The following is a 15907-nucleotide window of genomic DNA, read 5'->3' as shown; positions in this document are numbered from 1 at the left end:
AGCGCAAGACATAACTTGCTTAGATAAAATGTCTCAGTCCCTGGGGAGAGGCTGGCATTTAACACTTTCAGTTTTCATTTAACACTTTCAGAGAGACTTGAAGATACAATTTGGTCAACCACAGACCCCTTTTGTGATGAAGTCCTATGAGATTATAACAGGGTTGAAAATCTATTACTCCTCAACTGTATCCACCAAGTGCAGCAGCATAGTTTATGCCCTCGTGTGTCTGTGGTGACACAGGTAGAAATGAACCCACCATGCACCCTGTAAGAGAACAGTGTAGTTCTGTAACAGCACATGCAATTCTGTGTCCTTGTCAATGGTACTAGGTATACTATTGGCTTGCCCATTTACTGATTTATTTTTGTTATGTTAGACTGAAGAACACTAAAAAAAGATAGAAAAACAAATTGCCTTGTGCTGGATGAACTCATGTTTACTGTATCTTTGATTTACATCAAGAAACCATAAAGGTCTGCAACATAGGCCCCTGTTAACTCCCTCCATGACGTTCATACAATGACAGAACTTCACACTACCTCAGTTCTTTGGAGTGTCCCTCCAATCAGAGCTGAAGGAACAATAATTGCCTTCAGTTCAAATGGACTATATAGTACCTAAAGTTCTTCTTCTATCAATGGACAATGTTGATATTAAAAAAGAAAGAAAACTACTGAGTTTGTTATATGTAGGAAAGGACCAAACAATCTGACATTGAGGGAGAACATGGTTTCTCCTTTCAGAAAAGGCATCTCTTAGGTTCTGGCTTCTTTCTCTCTGTTTCTTTCTTTGTTTCGTCGATTTCTTCTTTTGTTTGTTTGTTTGTTTGTTTGTTTCTTTCTTTCTTTCAAGCACAAAAGACACTCAACTTGTGATTTAATAATTTTCCTTTTAATCTAGAGATTCCAGAAGACCATGAAGAATCCTACCAGGAAGTAGGTAAAGAGCTGGCTTGCATCAGGGGCATGCTGCTGTCACGGAAAGGCACATCTGTGTGCCTCCTCAAGAGTGAACAGCAGCAGCTATCTGCCACCCACACATCCAGCTCAACTCAATTATCAACCATCAACAATTCAATTATCACCCAGCCCTGTGCCCTGAAAAGTCCTTGCATCTAATGCTGTCTATTCTGGGAAGACAGAAGGCTAGGAGATCAAGTCACTGGTATGTAAACACCTTAATGTTTATCTTCAGAAAGTGTGTGTGTGTGTGTGTGTGTGTGTGTGTGTGTGCGTGCGTGCGTGCGTGCGTGTGTGTGCACGTATGTGTACAGAGTGCTTGTGTGTGGGCATTTATGTTCATGAGTGCTCAGCTGTGCATGTAGCTGAGCTGCATGTACAAACTATGTACGTGTGTGTGTATGTATGTATGTATGTATGTATATATGTATGTATATGTAGGCAGGTGTCATCCATCTTGGGTTTCGTCTGTTTGTTGTTTTTGGAGACATTACCTCACACAGGCCTGAAGCTCATTAGTAGGCTAGGCTGGCCGGCCAGTGGCCAGTGAGCCCCCAGATTTGGGATTACAACACACCACACCCACACCTAGTATTGTTTTTTAAAAACATGGATTGTGGGGATCAAACTCAGGCCCCTGTCCTTCTAAAACAAGCAGTTTACTGACTGAGCCATCTCCCCAGCTCTGGGGATTCTTAACTTCTACTCACAGGAACATGTAATTTAAAAAATTATGAACACAGTTTACATGCAAATGTAGAAATTTTCAACTGACATGAAAGAAAAAATCTCCAAAATCAAATGGTCTACAAGATAGAGACAGCGAGGGGGAATGCGAAATCACCTTAAGATCCAGTGGTAAGGGTAGTCAGGGTTAGGGGTTTGTTGGCTAAAGTATGTAAAATTTCAGTTAGTTCAGAAAATTCAGAGCGCACAAAGTACAACATAGTAGATGCAGATAATATTCATATACAGTTTAAAAATCATATATTTTATTAAACAGTCACTGTGAGGAATCTATGAGGTGACTGCTCATTAACCCCCTCTAGCCTTTCAATAAAGTATATACTATATTAAGACATCGTGTTGTACGCATCTTTACGATTTTTAACAATTTTAAATAGTTAGACAGCGGGGCTGGAGTTTTATAGCTCGGGGGAAATGCCCATCTCACGTGAACGAGAGCCACAATTTAGTCCCCAGTACTGTATATCCACAGAGTTCAAGATTAAAAAGGTGCTCTCTTCCGGTCCCAGGCGCTGCGGGAGCCGCGGCTTACCGTGCAGACATGGCCAAGTCCAAGAACCACACCACACACAACCAGTCCCGCAAATGGCACAGAAATGGCATCAAGAAACCCCGGTCACAAAGATACGAATCTCTTAAGGGGGTCGACCCCAAGTTTCTGAGGAACATGCGCTTTGCCAAGAAGCACAACAAGAAAGGCCTGAAGAAGATGCAGGCCAACAATGCCAAGGCAGTGAGTGCACGAGCAGAGGCCATCAAGGCCCTCGTGAAGCCTCAGGCTGTCAAGCCCAAGATGCCAAAGGGCTCCAGCCGCAAACTCAGCCGTCTGGTTTTCATCGCTCACCCCAAGCTTGGGAAGAAGATTCGAAGCTACATGGCCAAGGGTCGTAGGCTCTGCCAACCAAAGCCCAAGGTTCAAACCAAGGCAGAGGCCAAAGCTCCAGCTAAGGCCCAGGCCAAAGCTCCAGCCCAGGCTCCCAGGGGTGCCCAGGCCCCTGTGAAGGCCCCATAGAACAGGCTCCTGCCAGTGTGAAGACAGATGGACTGCTGTGACACACCTACCTACACACTATCTGCAGATGACCAGTGTCCTATGCTGTTTTTACAAATAAACTTGAGACAAGAAAAAAAAAGATTAAAAAGGTGCTGCAGTCAAAAAGGGAGCCCAAACACAGCTCAGCCGGCCAGCACCTCAGGAGACTTACTTCTGTGTCAGGCTTCATATAACCGTGCTTGTTAAACGAGAGCTTCTGGGTAGCTACTTGTTCGGGCTGGACTAGGGCACTTGGATTCAAGTTCTTGTCCTTATATCTATCAGCCGTATGACCTTTCCAAGCTACTTTGGGTACGACTATTTAAAATGAGGAAACTGTTCATAACAACTGGTGGGAAACATTGGAACCATCATGAGATTTCATTGGTTTAAATTCCCTCGTGAAAAGACTGCTTTCCCATCTAAATACAGAGGTCGGGGGTGCTGGTAGCTCTCTCAGCAGTCAGCATGAATTACTGAGAGTACAACTTGAAGGACAGGGTCAGCAAGGGGGCTCAGTAAGCAGCAGTGCTTCCTGTCCAAGCTGATAACCTGGATCCCTGGAGCCCACATGGCAAAAGGAGAGACCAATTCTTTTTTTTTTTTTCATCTTTAGTAAATTGGATATTTCTTATTTACATTTCAAATGTTATTCCCTTTCCCGGTTTCCAGGCCAACATCCCCCTAGCCCCTACTCCTCTCCTTCTATATAGATGTTCCCCTCCCTATCCTCCCCTCATTACTGCTCTCCCCACAACAATCCTGTTCACTGGGGGTCCAGTCTTGGCAGGACCAAGGGCTTCCCCTTCCACTGGTGCTCTTACTAGGATATTCATTGCTACCTATGCAGTTGGAGCCCAGGGTCAGTCCTGTATAGTCTTTGGGTAGTGGCTTAGTCCCTGGAAGCTCTGGTTGGTTGGCATTGTTGTTCCTATGGGGTCTCAAGCCTCTTCAGCTTTCAGTCCTTTCTCTGATTCCTTCAGCGGGGTCCCGTTTAAGTTCAGTGGTTTGCTGCTGGCATTCGCCTATGTATTTGCCTTATTCTGGCAGTGTCTCTCAGGAGAGATCTACATCTGGTTCCTGTCAGCCTGCACTTCTTTGCTTCATACATCTTATCTAGTTTGGTGGCTGTATATGTATGGGCCACATGTGGGGCAGGCTCTGAATGGGTGTTCCTTCTGCCTCTGTTCTAAATTTTGCCTCCCTATTCCCTGCCAAGGGTATTCTTGTTCCCCTTTTAAAGAAGGAGTGAAGCATCCACATTTTGGTCAACCTTCTTGAATTTCATGTGTTCTGTGCATCTTGGGTAATTCGAGCATTTGGGCTAATAGCCACGTATCAATGAGTGCATACCATGTGTGTTTTTCTGTGATTGGGTTACCTCACACAGGATGATATTTTCCAGTTCTATCCATTTGCCTATGAATTTCACAAAGTCATTGTTTTTGATAGCTGAGTAGTATTCCATTGTGTAGATGTACCATATTTTCTGTATCCATTCCTCTGTTGAAGGGCATCTGGGTTCTTTCTAGCTTCTAGCTATTATAAATAAGGCTGCTATGAACATAGTGGAGCATGTGTCTTTGTTGTATGTTGGAGCATCTTTTGGGTACATGCCCAGGAGAGGTATAGCTGGGTCCTCAGGTAGTGCAATGTCCAATTTTCTGAGTAACCTCCAGACTGATTTCCAGAATGGTTGTACCAGTCTGCAATCTCACCAACAATGGAGGAGTGTTCCTCTTTCTCCACATCCTCACTGGCATCTGCTGTTGCCAGAGTTTTTGAGCTTAGCCATTCTGACTGATGTGAGGTGGACTCTCAGGGTTGTTTTGATTTGCATTTCCCTTATGACTAAAGATGCTGAACATTTCTTTAGGTGCTTCTCAGCCATTCGACATTCCTCACCTGTGAATTCTTTGTTTAGCTCTGAACCCCATTTTTAATAGGATTATTTGTCTCCCTGTGGTCTAACTTCTTGAGTTCTTTGTATATTTTGGATATAAGTTCTTTATCAGTTGTAGGATTGGTAAAGATCTTTTCCCAATCTGTTGGTTGCCGTTTTGGCCTAACCACAGTGTCCTTTGCCTTACAGAAGCTTTGTAGCTTTATGAGATCCCATTTGTCGATTCTTGATCTTAGAGCATAAGCCATTGGTGTTTTGTTTAGGAAAATTTCTCCAGTGCCCATGTGTTCTAGATGCTTCCCCTCTTTTTCTTCTATTAGTTTGAGCGTATCTGGTTTGATGTGGAGGTCCTTGATCCACTTGGACTTAAGCTTTGTACAGGGTGATAAGCATGGATCGATCTGCATTCTTCGACATGCTGACCTCCAGTTGAACCAGCACCATTTGCTGAAAATGCTATCTTTTCCCCACAGGATGGTTTTGGCTCCTTTGTCAAAAATCAAGTGCCCATAGGTGTGTGGGTTCATTTCTAGGTCTTCAATTCTATTCCACTGGTCTGTCTGCCTGGAGAGACCAATTCTTAAAATGTGTCCTCTGACCATTAGTGCAGCTTCTGACATTTCTAGGAGACACCATTTCACAGTCAACTCCTGGTTCCTGTGGCTCTTCCAATCTTTCAGCCTCCCTCTTCAGCAATGATCCCCGAGCCTTGGGTACAAGGGTTGAAGTATTATAGGTGCCGTGGTCGAAACTGAGTTTTATTTTGTTGGTTGTGGTTTTCCATAATTATTTAGAGCGGTAGTTCTCAACCTGTGGGTTGGGGCCCCCTTGTGGTCGAATGACCCTTTCACAGGGGTCACCTAAGACCATTAGAAAAGAGAGGTATTTATATTACAAGCCATAATAGCAGCAAAATTATAGCTATGAAATAGCGAGAAAAATAATTTTATGGTTGAGGATCATGAAGAACGGTATTAAAGGGTCACAGCATTAGGAAGGATAAGAGCCACTGGTGTAGAAAATATTTTTGACATTTATTTAAAACCGTACCAAAAAAATATATCAAGCGCAACTGCAAAAAAAAAAAAAGCCATTATGGTTTTGCCTCTGCAAATTGGAAAAGCATTTTATATGGATGGCTGTAATGTTTTTAGTTATGTTTTAGAAGAAGATCTGAGAACCATACAAAACCAAAATTTCATGCTCCACTAGCCCTGTGAATCAAACATACAGTAATGTGCTTCCTTACCAGCCTGCAGAATGTCCATCCTAGTGTGAGAATCGCTAGCTGTGATCACTACAGCTCAGCGGTGCCGAATCCCGTGACACTCGCGCACCTTGAACACCACCCGCGGTGACTAAATGAGGCCGTCGACTTTTGTTCTATTTGCTTTCTCCAGCGTGTCTTAAAAGCAATTACTATTCTATTACTGTTCACACGAGAGAAAATTTACCGGCTGTGGAACAGACAAAGAACAACACAGCCACCTTCTACCCTGCTTCCCAAGAGGCGGCAAGCGACAACGTAAACGTTTCGAAGACGCGCATCCGTCACACCAAACGATACTCTGAGCATGTCTTCACGTCTGTTCACCAGACACTCGTCCGTGAAGAGTAGGGAGAGAGGAGGAGGAGGAGGAGGAGGAGGAGGAGGAGGAGGAGGAGGAGGAGGAGGCAGGGTCGGCCATGTCTTTTAAACCCAGATTGTTATTTCTGGCCCATTAAAACATCAGAATCCAAATGGAAGCCACCGGTCTCTGAGGAAAACTATCAAAGCAGAACGGTAACTCAAGTAATAATATTCATCCAGGGAGCATAAAGGAAAACCTATAGATCTAACATCTAGAACGCTGGCTGCAGTTTAATACTCACTAAGAAATAAAACAATAAAATCACGTTTCGCCTGTCCTGTGGCCTATTACCATGGGCTCAGAGGGGAAGACGTGATGTACAAGGGGTACGCTCAGGGTGTCTTATACCCTATGAGAAGCTTCTAGGCTTCCTTATGGAGAGTTCCCCTAAGCTCGGCAAAAAAGAAAGAGAAAATCAGGCCTGCTCTTAGGGTAGACTTGGCACCTGTTGGGGCACACTGCCAACCATTGTAACCTCAAGTATCTGTTTGGGTTATGGCTCTGGTTAGCAGCTTGCAGAAGCGAAAACTTGTCAGTGCTTTAGAAAAGCGGCAGGACCATGGAAGTCAATGCCATTGCGCTGTCTGCCCAGGACACAGATAGGTAACAGCAGCATCCAGAATGAAATCCCAACAGGGGACCTCTGACCCTTCCGTCCACTGCCTTCTGCAAATGCCTTCCACAGAGTCTCATTAACTTACTTGGGTGCTGCTTGATTCTCTTGGTTGGTTTGGTCTTCTGTCTTATCTCATTAAGGTTAAAGTTTTGGGGTTTTGCTTGGCAGGTGCTATTTAAAAAAAAACTTTCAATTCAATTGATTTCCAAAGGTGAAACTACCTCCAGCTGAAAAACATCACTCTTTAAACTTGGGAAAGCCTTGAAGAACAGACATCTGGTCGATAGTACTATGGAAAATGTGACTGGCTATAAAGTCCCATTTATCTGTACTTGTGGCTTTTATTAAAGAAGCCCGAATCCTCTGCAAATAATCTTTCCTAGAAAGCCGGATCGATGTAGACAGGCAAGCAGGATTACCAGTGATCCACTGGGGGCAAACCCCACGGGTGCCCACTGAGAGGACTGGAGGAGCCGAGGTATTGAAATACTCTGCCAGTCCTTCTCTGGTAGACAGATTCCGAGGCTGAGCCTCACACGAGGCTTCATGTGCAGATGGATTCGACTGTTCACACAGGAACGTTCCATGCAAATATCCCTTCCCTGGCATCATGGCTCAGTTGAAAAGGGAAGCTGAAAATTAGTTAGCTGTACAGGAACTGGGGTGGTGGGGAAGATGCTATCCCAGTTACCAGAGGGAGGAATAATTGAACGCAGAGTGCCTGTTGCGTCTTTAATTTAATTTGGAGGCCTTTCTTTTTTCTTTTTTTCCCCCTACTTTCCTTCATTGGGAGCCAATATACTCAGTGAGCTAATTTGTACCTGCTTCATTTTCTTCCTTTTATCTTGCTTTTTTTCCTTCCTTTTTAAGCATCAGCTGTGGAGATCAGACGCTCTATGAACAAAAGATGAAGCCCGATTTGAGGCACCCTTTCCCTACCTACTCCGAATTACTTAAAAACCAATGTGTACATGCGGCCTATAGAAAGAAAGGGCCAAGATACAGGCCTCGCTCGCTCTGCAGCCTCTCCCCCTTCCCGCCCCACCCCTGCCCCCCAGGAGCTGCAGTTGAGCAGTTGATGGGTTTCTCTCAGTTCTCCAGGGGAACAACAGTGCCAAGACTGGACTCCACCTCGAATCATTAATTCCTGAAGGGGTGCAGACGGAGTCACCCCATCAACAAAACCAAGCACTTGAAGGCCAATAAACAGCGGATTCTAGAAAATATACAAGAGGAGGCACTAATAAGTAACTTGGGAGTCATGTGGACATTAGAGTTAAGAGGATAAAACACGCAGCGCACATTAATAACAACAAAACGCCCAACCCGAGTGAGTATATATAACTGGGAGGAGGGAACTAGAACATTGAGAAAAGGTACTTGCTTTAAACTGCTCTCCGACAGAGAGGTCTGAACACAGAGTGTCCTGCACTCTCGAGTGACAATGTGCTGTGTATTTTGGGTCTCTTCTTAAAAAGTTACACATGGTCTGAAAATACCGATTGTTAGCAGCAGTACTCTACTTCCAACTGTACAAAATGTTAGTGCCTTAAAACTTTCGCTTGCTTGTTTTTTTAAATATTTTCTCGTTGACAATACAATTCCCCCCTCCCCATTCTTTCCTTCCCAAGCCCCCTCCACAGGCCAATGGGAAAAACATCGCCAATTTCCTTCTGCTCTTTAATACTCTCTGCACAAGCCCTCCTTTCATCGGGGGAGTCTCAAAGGAGACTGTATCTGAATTGTCTCCCTGCCTGCGTGTGCCAGTTTCTCTACTCCTTTTACACTTCGTGCCAACAGGCTGAACTCTGGCATAGAAGCAACCCTCTCCCTTCCCTGTCTAGCCCCCTCAAATGTTAATTAACAGCAATGTGCACTATTTTTTTAAACAAGATGACATATCATAGGTAAAGCCACTTCAGAGTCAAGCAAGAAAGAAGACTTGGCTTAAAAATCAACAAGCCTTTAGAGTTAAAGGTCTTGGCTTCAAAACACAAGTCCTCCTTTCAGAGGAAAGAGCCAAGAAACCACTGAATTTTAAAAGTCCAACTTCAAAGCAATCGTTTGGTAACCCTAATTCTGGGTATAATAAATGCCATGATGTACATTAAACCAAGCTTATTTCTCTGGGGAAATGTGAACAGCAAGTGCCATGAAACGAGAGACGAGAGAACAATTACTGCTTCTTTTATACGTGGAGAGGGTAGAAACGGAGGGTGGCAACTACATTTTAAACAGGAAGGGTGCAGCCATGGCCCCGGGGCTAAGAAAGCCACCTGACGTTAGGTGAAAGCGTGGAGATGGGGGACACTTAGGGCGTTTGATTGTGGGACACACAGCTGTTTTATAATTCATTATCCTGCTCACACAGTATCTCCGAACGTCCAGTTTTCTGGGGCTAATGGTCGTTAGGAGGCTGGATGTCGAGGAATTTGAGGTGCAGAACTACAGTCCCACGAGGCAAAGAAATTAAGATTTTATTCAGCTGTAACTAAGTGTGTTGAGGAGGGAGAGAGGAGAGAAGAAGAAAGAGGAAAAGAGGGGGAAAGAGAGAGAGAGAGAGGGAGAGGGAGAGAGGGAGGGAGAGAGGGAGAGAGAGAACCGCTAACCCTTTACAGACATACAACACTATTCACAGAACAGCCTCAAGAAAGGCAAACCGCTCTAGCTCTTTCCCCTTGCTGCATGCAGGTGGCCTTCCAGGGAACACAGGTTGCTTCAGCAGCAGGGGGCGGGGCGGCACTCAGGGAACTCAGGACAGCAAGCTGTCCAGCAAGAGTGGCTTAATAAATTCCACCCAGAGAATAGTCCAGCAGGCCATCTGGATGGTGCCTGGGGCAGGAGTTGTGGGTGGGACCTTAAGGACTAAGCAGAGTAATTCTAATTCCTTTGCCAATGCGATAGTTAAGGACGGAAGGAAGACCCTCCCTCATACAGGTCGGTGTTTGCACCAAGGACCAATTTCGCACCAGGGGGCTGGCTATACTGGAAGAGATTGATCCCTAAGCTGAACTGTTAGTATCGCCTTTATTCCTTACTCAATCTCCATTCAGAATCACCTGTAGGCACCGATCCAGACTCCAAGAAAATCAAGCCCAGTTTCAGTTTTGGGCGTCATCCAGTTGAGCAAATCACCTAGGCTATTTACTGAGCACAATCCAGAACAGGGCAAGACATCTCAGGACAGACTCTTCACCACACTGGACCACACAAGTCCGCCACCAACACCCCTTCTTCACCCACGGCTGCCTGCAGAGAAGGCTGGGGACTGCCCATCCGTAGCTACTCCTCACAGAGTCCGGGATGCTCAAAAGTGCACAGAAAGCACAAAGGGCATGCGGCCCCTCGGAGCCCACCACCCTCTTGTCGTCCTTCCCCTTCCCCCCAACTTCCAGCAGGGCCTGGACACTACCTCCTGGAAGAGCTCCAGACTGTACGTGTTGTCGTCGTCGGCGAAGAAGAGCACGCCGGGTTGCGCGCTCTGATGCTGGTGCCTCTGGCGCAGCCAGGCGAGGCCCGCGTTGCGCTGTTCGGTGGCGCGCGGCAGCCACGGTCGCTTGTAGCGCCGCGGCGTGGGCACATGCAGGTGCGTGTTGGGCAGCCCGGCCCGAGCTAGGAAGCTGCTCACCAGCTCGCTGCGCGTCGCCCGGTCCTCCACCAGGATCCAGTGCAACTGCGCCACCTGGCGGAAGGTGTTGGCCAGGCGGGTGAGCTCGGCTTTCTGCACCGGGCGACTGTAGGTGGGTGTGATGGCATAGATGGTGGGCAAGCGCGGCTCCGGCTGCAGCTGAGGCCGAGACTCGTTCCGCTTCTCCGCAGCGTCACGCCCGGGGCTGCTCCGTCGGAGCGGGACTCGGGAACCCCCGCAGCCCACTGTATGCGGAGAGAAGTAGGGTCGGGAAGTGAGTTGGGGCGCGGGCCTGCGGGGGTCCACGTCCAACATGATGATGACGATCAGGATCCAGGGCAGGAGGATGAAGAAGCGGTTGCACAGCGCGGACTTCATGGTGCGCGCTCCCAGCGTCTCGGACACCACCCTCGGCAAGGACTAGGCTCCGGATGGGGGACGGGGGACCTCGGTGTGCAGTTCGGACGGCGGCGTTGTCAGCAATCAGGGAGCAGCGGCACCGCGCTCCCCATACGGCCCGGGGCGTTGCGGGGACCTGGGCGTTGCGGGGTCGGCGAGATGCAGGGCAAGCTAGAACTCCAGGGGGTGCAGGCGGACAGGCTGGGGGCGTGGGTCACTCTGGATGAAGTCGGCGGGAATCTGGACGCGGTCCAGCCGCGCTCCGCTGGTCCCGGAGTTGTGCCGAGTGCGAGCCAGGCGGCGGTCGCCGCTGCGCTCTTTTCCTGAGTGCGAGCCTGGAACCCACCAGCCGTTGTGCCTCGCCGCTCCAGTCCCGCGTTTCTGCGGGCTAAGAGGATCCGGCTGCCGGCCTCGGCGAGAGCTCTGGGACCCTTTTGAAGGCGGCCGCTGATGATGCTGAGGGCTTTTCTCTGTCACATGTCGGCCGGTGCAGCTGCGATCCCGGGTGGACACCGAGGATGCTGCGCCCCTAAGCTCTCATTCGAGCGCCGCGGCAGAAACCTGCGCTCCCGCCGCTCTCTCCTCCTCGGAACCTCTCCTGGCTCCAGACAGCAAGATCCCAAAGCAGGGAAAGAAAGAAAAAGCGAGGGGGCGGGGGCGCTGCAGACTCCGGCGTCCTCCTAGCGCTCCGGTGGCAAGATAGCAGCTCTGCTACTGGCGGAGAGGGGCTGCGGGGCGGAGGCGGGAAGGGCCAGGGTTCTCTGCTGGGTCTGAGCCCCCTAGCACTAGGCGCTGCCTGCGTGCGAGCGGAGGCAGAGGGAGGGAGGATGGTCCCTGCTGGGCTGGCGCGACCTCTGCCTGTGGGGGATGCTGTTTTCAGATCGCCGCGGGGTTCAGCTCTCTGAACTGCTGCAGGGTCTTTGGAGATCAGTCAGGGAAATCCATTCACGTGCGGACAAGTCCCGAGACCTAAAGAGGGCAGGAGAAAGAGGGGGCAGGGGGCAAAGGGTCCTTCCCTGGCTCCCAGCTTGGGGGTTGGTGTACAGAGCCTTAGCAAGGAGACCTACTTTCTCATGAAAGGCAGAAATCAATGGAAGCCCACGGAGATGGAGGGGTGCCGCACATAGGTGTCTGGCATGGGCGCCAGCTCATTCCAAGGAATCAATTTGAACTGCTCGGCCCCAGTTGGATCTGTGGGGGAGACATTTTGACAACTCCAGTCGAGTATGTTTAACTTGTTTTTGTTCATGTTGGAGCCTTCCCAGTTTGCAGGCACAGGAATTATCCCTTGTGACCATCCCCGGAATCCTTTCAAGGAGGCCCTGGAAGTGGAGTCACCTTCATTTTCTGGATGAAGGAGTGAAAGATGGAGAATTAAGGGAATTTCCCCCAGGCCAATGGAAATAGAATGTGGACGTCCTGGATAGAACCCATTGCCTCTTCACTGCCCACCAATCAGCACGGCCTGGTCACAAGTGATTGGTCTTCCTAGATGACGCCATCAAATCAAGCGGGTCAGAGGGTGACAAGCAGAGCCATGAAGTACCTGGAAGACACTTTCATATAGCCAGCACCTATTAGCTGAACTGCAGGCTGTCCTTATCAAAGAGCCATCTGCTAGGCACATTCCAGGGGTCTCAGGAAAGCCCCCCCATCAATAAATCATTTCTGACCCTGTATGTTTGCCTCCACAACCTGACATTCTCTGTCTTATGAAATCCTTTTAACCGTGTTCCTGAGGAACAAGCAACTCGCTAGGGCAGATCCTCCACCTTCACACAGCTCTGCCCTTCTTTATCTTGGGCCCGGTGTCTGGCACCGCGTGACTGTGAATTTTCAGAACTGCTCTCTTATGTTGTGGGGAGGTCCCCAGAGAATACTGCTCCAACGTGGGTTTAAGCCAATATAGAGCATTTATTAGCTGGCCGGTGACTACAATAGGTGTTCAGGATCCCAATGTAGTCCTGAGCCTTTCTCAGGGTGAGCTTTTAATCGCGCGCGCGCGCGTACATACACACACACACACACACACACACACACACACACACACACACACACCACACCACACACACACACACACACACACACACACACACAGACAGACAGACAAAACCACCTCACTTTCTGGGTTGACATACTTCAGTTAACAAGAACAGTCAGCCAGAATCGGAACTACAAAAGCTAAAAAGCAGGGTTAGTACATTTTGAGACTTCCTGGGACTGTATGGACTTTGATGGATTAAGCCTTTGTTTCAGTTTTGGCAGGTGGTGCTGCCTGCACGCTGTGTTTTATACCCTGAATGACGGTTCCACCATGGAGTCAGTTGTGTTAAGGTCTAGGTGCCTACTAGGGGCCTTGTTACATTCATTAGATGCTGAAATCTAAGTGAGTTCTCAAATGTTCTCCCTTTCCCTACAATCCAAGTAAGTCCTAGCCTTCAGTCCTACCTTTCCTGGGTCACCCAGAGCCCAAAGTTGTGCAGAGTGGTGAATCCAAGATCCCAGAATAATGATCCCATCAGACTCCCCTGCCATAGGACATGATGTCTGTGCTACCATCCCAAGGGAAAGAGAAGTGAGGGAAGTCAGTGCAAGCTTTTCTTCAATTCCACACAGTAACACACAGATGTGTCCAATCCCTTTCCCCTTCCCAAAGTTGTTACAGATCCTTCTCAATTCTGTCAGATATCTCAAATTTGGTTGAAGAGAGATACCGAGAGATAATCAGAGTGAAAGTCAGTGGAGTGTCTTTGTTAGTCTCACTACCATGTAAAACCCATTCTGAATTGTGTTTTCCCCAGGAATGGGACTAATCAGAGAGAGGGCACTTTGACCTCCAAACATGGACCCTAATCTGGATGTTAGCCAGCATACAGAATCCCTGATCTCAAACGACGCTTAAGACATGTTCAAGCACTGTCGTCACTCTCCTTCCCCAATGTCCTTGTCTTAGGACTACTATCGATGTGATGAAACACTGTGATTAAAAAGCAAGCTGGGGAGAAAAGGGTTCCTAGGGCTTATACTTTCACACTGTAGTCCATCATTTAAGGAAGCCAGGACAGAAACTCAGTCTGGGCAGGAACCTGGAGGGAGAGCTGATGAGAAACCCAAGGAAGGGCGCTTACTGGCTTGCTCAGCCTGCTTTCTTACAACCCCACAGATGGTACCACCTACAGTGGGCTGTTGCCCTTCTCCCACCAGTGACTAAATAAAAAAAAATGCCTTATAGGTTTGCCTGCAGTCCGATCTCATAGAGGCATTTTCTTGAGATTCCCTTGTCTTGAATAATGTTATCTTGTCAAGTTGGCATAAGAACTATTCAGTGCAGTCCTCACCTTGTACCCAGGTTTATCCCCTCCCTTGGGGATTCTTAGTTCCTGGTTTTTGTTGCCAGTTGGATTACTTTCTACTTTTATAAGTTGAGTCAGGGAGCCTCTGAAAGTCTGTTTAATTTTTAAAAATTATTTCGATTTCTTGGGTTAGCATTCTATGGTGTTTTGAATGAGAAAGCCTCTTCTAGGTTCACCTGTTTAAACATAGGAGGTGCAGCCTTGATGGGGTGTCTGTGTCCTGGGTGGTGGACTTTGAGAGGAAACATCTAGTTTGCTTTCTCTGCTTGGTAGCATGTTGAGACGTGAGAGTGTCCTGCTTAGGAATACTCCCTGTTGCTCTCCACCTACACCCTCTGGAAACATAAGATCCAATAACCTCTTCTAAAAGTTTCTTTGATCAGGGTGTTTTCTCATAGTAACAGAAACCAGTAATACACACACAAAGTAATGAATTTCCTCTTGTCTTCTTTATACACGTTGTTATACATTTTTATACTTTGTTCTCATTGACTCCCCTCCCTCGCTTGCCCTCCCCCTCCCCCTCTCCTTGTCCTCTCTACTCAGTTTCCTTATCTGGAAAATGGGGGTAGTGATATATAGTAACACTCCATGGGACTTTGACAATGTTAAAAGCTGTAAATTAGATAATTTCCAAAGGAGGAGATAAAACTGGGCACAGGGTAACCTTCCAGAAGAATTGGCATCACCCCGGGAGAGCTCCGTGAATCCTAATTGTCACGAATGTAAAATGAAAGGTATTTTCTGAGTAAGGCTAGCTATAGTTGGCTCCACACGTAGGGAAGCAACCCCAAGTGGTGTGGTCTGGTCTCTTCCTAAGTTGGTCTAGGGAGATGCGGGAAGGATAAGTTGGTTTACCCTCCCCAAATAAAGCTTATGCAGTAAAGATGGCGTGGTTCTAAGTGACATTTATCTCAAGTGTCTAAATGTGCCAAACTTACTGTTTTACATTCAGTAACTCAGAATGTGGCCCCAAGTCATCCATGATCAAATCTAAACAAAGATGTCACACTCACGTACTACCATTCCTGAGTAGCTACCATGCCTTTCCACGTAGCTCGCGCTCATGAGATTCATACATAAACCAATGGCAATTTGATCTGTGGCTGATAATGAAGCTTGGTGGAAGTCACTAGAGTAATTAAAATAATTACCCAACTTCAGAGCCTCCGCACATCCTCTCACTGTTTATTCTCATTTAATCTCTCTAATTATTTGTGTAGCAAAGTGAGCGCCGCCTCTCCTGTACTAATGAAGCCCCTGGACTGCCGGCGTCTCTGCATTCACTTGTTCTCTGATCCACAGAGGTGAAAAAAATAATCCCATCTGGGGAGTTAGCAAGAGGCACGCGTCGCAACCAAGCATTTGCCTTTGCTGTAACGGGCAATCTGCAGCCACGACTCTGTAGCACGAAGATTGCAGGGTGACCAGCCCACCGTGGTGATGAGTTGATCCTTTGTGACACGTGAGCCTGGCGTTTTGCAAGTGTGACTAAATCAACTTCAAGCGAGCATTGGGGATAGACATCCTTGGTCTTCTTAGTCCAGCAAGAAAGAGATCAAGGCGGGGAAAGCTTTTATACAGTTAACGTTTTTAAATATCTAAATGGTGATAATGTGGTGGTCGTGCAAATCA

General features: G+C 47.5%; 2 protein-coding genes across 2 annotated transcripts in view; one reads left to right on the top strand and one right to left on the bottom strand.

Annotated features, from left to right (window-relative positions):
• The window catches only part of B3gat2 (beta-1,3-glucuronyltransferase 2), an 82985-nt gene extending 71448 nt beyond the window's left edge, over positions 1 to 11537 (bottom strand). The window contains 1 exon segment of the mRNA NM_022609.2: positions 10305 to 11537. Within this exon segment, the coding sequence (NP_072131.1) occupies positions 10305 to 10898 (594 nt within the window). The 5' untranslated portion in view covers positions 10899 to 11537.
• Positions 2201 to 2842, top strand: LOC120094652 (60S ribosomal protein L29-like). Its single transcript, XM_039084515.2, has one exon. It carries the CDS (start codon positions 2251 to 2253, stop codon positions 2719 to 2721), a length of 471 nt encoding a protein of 156 aa, XP_038940443.1. The 5' UTR covers positions 2201 to 2250; the 3' UTR covers positions 2722 to 2842.
• Positions 11538 to 15907: the final 4370 nt, after the last annotated feature.

This window comes from Rattus norvegicus, chromosome 9 (genome assembly GCF_036323735.1).
Source record: "Rattus norvegicus strain BN/NHsdMcwi chromosome 9, GRCr8, whole genome shotgun sequence".
Taxonomy (NCBI): Eukaryota; Metazoa; Chordata; class Mammalia; order Rodentia; family Muridae; genus Rattus; species Rattus norvegicus.
This window is presented reverse-complemented; position numbering and strand designations above follow the sequence as displayed.